Raw genomic sequence first — 5,774 nt, 5'->3', positions numbered from 1 at the left:
CCCCCCCACACCACCACCACCACCCTCTGTTACCTAGGCAGGGAGCTGCCTGTGGCTATGCAACTGAGGAAGATGTCAACTTTGAAAGGCTTGTGGTATCCAGACTTGGAAGTGCTAGTCTGAAACTTAAGTCTATTCTTGTACTAGGCTTCCTCTTGGTCGAAGGAGCTTTAGTTGCTTAGCGGGATCACCAAAGCTGAAGCACTAATTCTCCAGTAATCCAAAGGTACCAGCTTCTTGAAGTACTTCCTCGGAGCTCATGTCTGCATCAGCCTTGTTCTACTTCCCCAGTGACTTCACCTCCCTCTCAGCCTCCTTGCTGTGCAGATCTAGTAGCTGACACCCATGCCCTGTCCAGTTAGGCTGGGTAATTCTCCATGCCAGAGACCAGCCTTAAGTTTAAGCTCATCTTAGTCCTATATGAACTCCTATCTTGTTGCCACTAAACTTCTCCTGTAGTAACTGTTTGAATTCAATTTTGGCTGTATTTAATAACAACAAAAGCAATCTGTTTTCTCCTCTTGACAGATCTATATCCACTGCCTGATGACTGCCTGGGGCCAAAGGACCCTCTCAAGACATGTCAAGAAATCCTGCTACTACAACACTGCCTCTTCCAGGTTAGCTCAACTCTTAGAAGCTATTTGAAGCTGAAACAAAAATGCTTGTCACTGGTGAGGGTGTTCTTGGGAAAGGAACAGAGGCCGGTGCTTTGTTATAGCCTTGCCAGTAGGAAGCTGCTTGAACACTGATATTTAGGAATGACAAGCTGGAACTTGTGTGAGAGGGGGGGAGTATTTTTAAATGGGAACCACCATGGCTTGGCTCATTTGCTTTCCTTCAGCCCCTTTTGCTTGCTTGTCCACAATGGTGCCAAATGGCTGAGGTGTTAACAAGGGGTCTGGTCCCTTTTCAGTAGTAGCTTTCCATGGAGTTCAGAGGTCAGGTTGCCACATGGAAACTTCCATCACAGCTGGCAATCACTAGAAAACTCTGCAGAGAAGCTATAATGTGAATGGGGGAGGGTGGGTGCATACCTCTAGGGTTGACCTGCAGGTGTGGGTCGGCAATAGTTTGAGGGACTTTTTTTCTAGTTCCCCTTGGACTCTGCACCGGTGTCCTTGCTGGTGACCATCCTCCCTCTCTTCCACTTCAGCTGGCAAAACCTGGAGGATCCATCTCGGAATGACCTGTGTAACTGCTGTGACAGTCACTGCCCCTTTGACTTCTCCCCAGAAGAACAAGGTACTGGGACACTACATCCACTCTGTTTTGTGCACCCACAAGTTCTGCCTCCCTTGGTGAGCACAGGCAGCTGTGGTGATGTGTTCCTGTAGGCTCTAGATTCCTGGCTGTGGAAGTAGTATTCTCATTACTGGTGGCAATTCTAGAAGACCCTGACCTGGGGCAGGTAGGGTATTGACACGGTGCCCCTACGCTTGTCTAGGTATGGTTGGAGGAGAACGTAGCATCTTTATTCTCTGTTGTAGTGGGCTGTATTACACTGCTGCTGCTGTCCCTCCCACAAGACTGGTATAATGTTAAGGAAACTTGCTCTTGACAGTTTTCCAGGGGGCTTTGCAATTTCTTAGTTGGGAAGAGTGGCCATAGAACAACCACTCACTGATGCTCCTGCTTTGGAGATAATACTCCTTTGGACTGGCTGTCCAACACTTAATACATCCATGTCCTTAACAAAGGTTCTGGAAGGCATAAAGTCACCTACCCAGAGGTGACTAACCTAATTTTTTTTCAGTGCACCTGTGAGGTGGGTATTGGGGACAACCTGCAGGTGACAAGATGGTGAAACCTGTAGGCTGGGTCTCGCAGTTGCCCTCTGGCTCCATGGGCTACCTCTAAGTAATGAGAGGCTTGAAAGGTAGATACAAAAGTCTGTATCCTTCTTGCCTAGAGTTTCCAGGTGAAGGGATGCTCCATAGAAAAACAGTTGGTCCCTTGACAGTGCACAAGGAAGAGGCTCCATGGTATGAAGGTGAGTGTAAAATAGACTTAATGGAGTCTGCACTGGGAGGTGCGAGTGATCCTGGATTAGACTCCAGAGTCTTTCTGATGATCAAGACTGCCCTACTTCTTTCAGGATATAAGCGTTTTGGTGCTGCAAGCTCCCTTTTTTTTATAGTCTTCTGCTTGTGTGGGAATTCCCACACACAAGTAGCTTGCATAGTTCCAAGGGCATCTTCTGTTCAACTGGGCCTAGAAGCCATTCCTGAGTCTTTCTCTCCCCTTAGCACAATGCCGCACCATGAAGAAGCTCGTGCTGGCGGCGATAGCCTTTGTGGGCAGCTGTCTACTTGCAGCCCTCCTTGTAGGAGGGGTCATTGCTTTGGGCCTGGCCTTGTTCCATTCATACCATCACAGTAAGGTGCCAAGACTGAGGAGGAAGAGGAGGCCATATCCTTATCATGAAGAGCTGCAGACAGTAGTGGGTGCCCTTGTGCCCTCAGAGGAGATCGAGAAGGAAAAGAGAGAATTAAATGCAGAGTATTCTAACCTAAAGACTGAAGAATTGGAGCAGGAGTAACCAACTCCTGCAAGCCACAATAAATACTTTATTTCTATACAGCTTACTACTTGTTTGTCTTCACTTCAGACTGCTTAGTTCAACCAGCAACAATAGAAGTGGGCTTCCTTGACCTCCTCCATCAGGGCAAAACGATGTGCAGCCCCTGGCTCTAAAGAGACCTCTTTGAGAAGAGGGACATTGTGATGTTCAGTGAGTCAGAATGGGGCTTGAACTCTAGCTGCATTTTAATTAAGTATATTACCTTCCTTCCTTCCTCCCTCCTACTCTGTGTCCCAGTTAGACCATGAAAGAAGTACTTGAGGGCCAATCCAGTAAAAGATTGGGTCACTGCAGGACTGAACAATCTGAAGTGCTTAGTCTATGCATCTAGTATATTTCATATCCATGATCACATGCCACATGGGTGTCCCAGAATGGGCTTCAAAAGAACTAGCACGGGGAACAGGTGTTTCACAAGTCCAGTCTGTAAACCAGTGAATATCAGTCAAGGTTCATGCAGCATCCTAGGGTACTGCATCTGCTGGGGGAAGAGAGGGGCGGGGGATTTTTAGGATGCTGGCAATACTGCTGCTAGGTGGAACTTCTTCCCCTCTCCCCCCCCCCCCCCCCCCCCTCTGTTTTCAGGAGGTACTAAAGCTGAAATGAGGCAGAAAGGTGCACTACCTGCATCCCTATGTTACTACTGCAGCTCTTCCCTGATAAGGCATGTGGGACAGTTCTACTGGGTGGCAGCAGCATCTGGTTCTACGGTGCTTTTCTGGCTTAGTTCTGCTGTAGCAGAAATGGCTTGTCTGCCTACAAAATGTAATGCAGGCAGTGTCTTTGTTACAGCTGATTCTCAGTTTGGCTCTAATGTACCCCCTGAAGAGGTGCATCTGATAGTTCCACCTACTTTGCTTGCTTCTGTTTCCTGGGGATATTATGTTTGGTCAGGTATGGAAGGACTGCAGCCAGAGCATATGCTCCTGCTAGATTTGCTTCTGCAGGTGTGTGGTGCTGTTCCACCTGGCTGTGGCAGTGGGGTGAATATGATCTCATAATGATGTAGTTCAACTGACAACAACCATCACAATTCAACTTATAAACTAATAGTATAACATTTAGCAGTTGGTATACCAATTAACACACTTAAAACATTTTTAAAAAACACATAAGAGGGCTGCCTTGGTTCTATAGAGGTTGAGAACCAGTGTTGTAAGGGGGATTTAAAATCCTGCCCTTGCTGAGTCCTAAGTGAACCTATGCACCTAGGATTTGGACAGCAATCCTTGGGTCTGGCACCTCCAAATTCTCCAAGAGTGGAGCAGGGCTTCTTCTAAGCAGCAAATGCCTTCCAATGGCTTAATGATCTGACTAGAGGGTCTGCTGGAGGGCATTGAAACCTGGATCTCCAGCTCTCAGACTGCCTTCTACTTGACTCTTCTGAGTAGACCTATCAGTGCCTCCAGTTGAGCTCTTGCATTTCTAGTGCAAGTTTCAATTTGTGAGACCTGATGGTGAAGACTCCTACTTTGAAGGGTGAGCTCCTCTGCTCCAGTCCCTGCTTGTGGGTCTCTTTACACGGTGACTGTGGGGTGGTGGGGAAGGTTCCTCTTATGTAGAAGTGCACAAGCAGCTGCTGGATCATAGGAGTACATGACTTCTAGAGAGTACTGAACTACTCGAACTAGGGCATTTCCAGGCACTTGCAGAAACTGTTTGAGGACCCCCTGAACTCAAGGCATGGGAGAGGCGAGCTGTCGAGTTCCTGTATCTCCAGGGTTAGACAGCTGACCAGGACATGAAAAGACTCCAATTTGTCACAGGCAAAGCAGGGGAACAAGGGCACTGACAGTGTCCTTCCAATGCCAGGACAGGAACTAGCTGTTAAAAAGACTCAAGAGGTCCAAGGAAGAGGACCATGTACCCTGCCACAGAGCAAGGCAAAACCCTCCGTCCACCCAATCTGGGCACTCGGACTGATTCTGAGAAGAGGAGCAAGAACCTCTAAGCCAGAGACCTCCAGGTTTTAGTCCCAGCAGCAGGAACACACACCAGGTAAAATTCCCAGCTTTAGCTGCAGTCAACACCCAAAGCTTCTGAGGAAGCCAGAAAAAGACCTCTAGACACCTGTAGCTACAAGGAAGGGGAAAAATGCTTGCCTGGCCCCGCGTGGTAACCAGCAAAGCCCAGAAGCATGGGGAAAAAAGCAAACATCTCTTACTCTACACTGCAACCTGGAGCAGCAAACACATACATACCCTGAAATATCTTAACTGTAAAAATCAGAGAAGTGCTGCAACTTCTGTGTCATGATGGGTGGTGTGTTTGTCTGTGTTGTGCATATACTTGCACTGCCGTCCTGTAACTAGAATCCTGACCCAGCTAAACATACCTATGACTGATTACACCCAAGTGAAGTGATAACCAAAGGGGTGGGTCAGCAGTAGCCTTCCTGCCTATTAGTCTTATGTGCAGGAATTTGGGTTTTCTGGTTCCCATGGGAAAATGGGGAAAAACCACATATTTTTCCCTTTTACCTGATAAAAACATGTATTGTTTTGTGTTAACAGAGTTGCATGCAGATTTTGCTCTTTTACAAAAACTCTTTGAAGCTGGCAGAGTTCCAGCCTGCAAGGGGCTGGGGGGAGTGGGAGTAGGGTGGTCAGGCAGGGGGCACCATGTGCACATGCACGCTCACATGTGTACGCGGCCACTAGGCAGCTTGGAGAGCAGCTCTTGCAGTTAAGTCAGGGGGGGCACTGCCCAGGGCAGGGGTTTGGGGCCCAGGGCCATAATGCACAGCACAAAGCCCCAGAGGGGAGCGGGACAGGGCCGCAGAGCAGCTGGTCCAGGGGATGCAGGGAGGGGAGGGGGCAGCTCCCTACCACTGTGCACACTCCTGGGGGAACAGGGGGTCACGTGCCTCACAGATCTGTGTGCAGGGGCAGGCTGCTCACTGTGGGCTTGGGCTCCCTGCCCCACTGCCCTCCCCTTGAGCCTCTGTGGCCCGGCGGGTGAGACCCGGCATGACAGGACAGAGCAGGGTCGGGCAAGGAAGCTTGTTGCCTCTGTCTCAGATGGCCAGGGCCGACTCGAGTTACGCTCGTACGTCAGGGCGGGCTGGTGAATGGAGAGGCTGACACAACTTATTGGTTGTAAAAAACTTTACTCACGCCGCTTGCAATCACGACACAGGTGGTCCGGTCGTCGGAACAACCACACGAGTTGCTCCAGCTGGCGGGGCCCA

The 5,774-nt window shown here is 49.3% G+C and overlaps 1 protein-coding gene across 2 annotated transcripts in view; it reads left to right on the top strand.

Annotated features, from left to right (window-relative positions):
• LOC102370934 (zona pellucida sperm-binding protein 3-like) overlaps nucleotides 1–2,584 on the top strand; it is an 8,867-nt gene extending 6,283 nt beyond the window's left edge. For both annotated transcript variants that reach the window (XM_025193498.1, XM_006016831.3), the window contains exons 7-10: nucleotides 529–620; nucleotides 1,157–1,245; nucleotides 1,913–1,993; nucleotides 2,250–2,584. In XM_025193498.1, the coding sequence (XP_025049283.1) occupies nucleotides 529–620; nucleotides 1,157–1,245; nucleotides 1,913–1,993; nucleotides 2,250–2,542 (555 nt within the window). In that variant the 3' untranslated portion in view covers nucleotides 2,543–2,584. The remainder of the gene's footprint in view (nucleotides 1–528; nucleotides 621–1,156; nucleotides 1,246–1,912; nucleotides 1,994–2,249) is intronic.
• Nucleotides 2,585–5,774: the final 3,190 nt, after the last annotated feature.

Source organism: Alligator sinensis, unplaced genomic scaffold, assembly GCF_000455745.1.
Source record: "Alligator sinensis unplaced genomic scaffold, ASM45574v1 scaffold216_1, whole genome shotgun sequence".
Taxonomy (NCBI): domain Eukaryota; kingdom Metazoa; phylum Chordata; order Crocodylia; family Alligatoridae; genus Alligator; species Alligator sinensis.
Note: the sequence above shows the minus strand (reverse complement) of the source record. Positions and strands in the feature narration are given on the sequence as shown.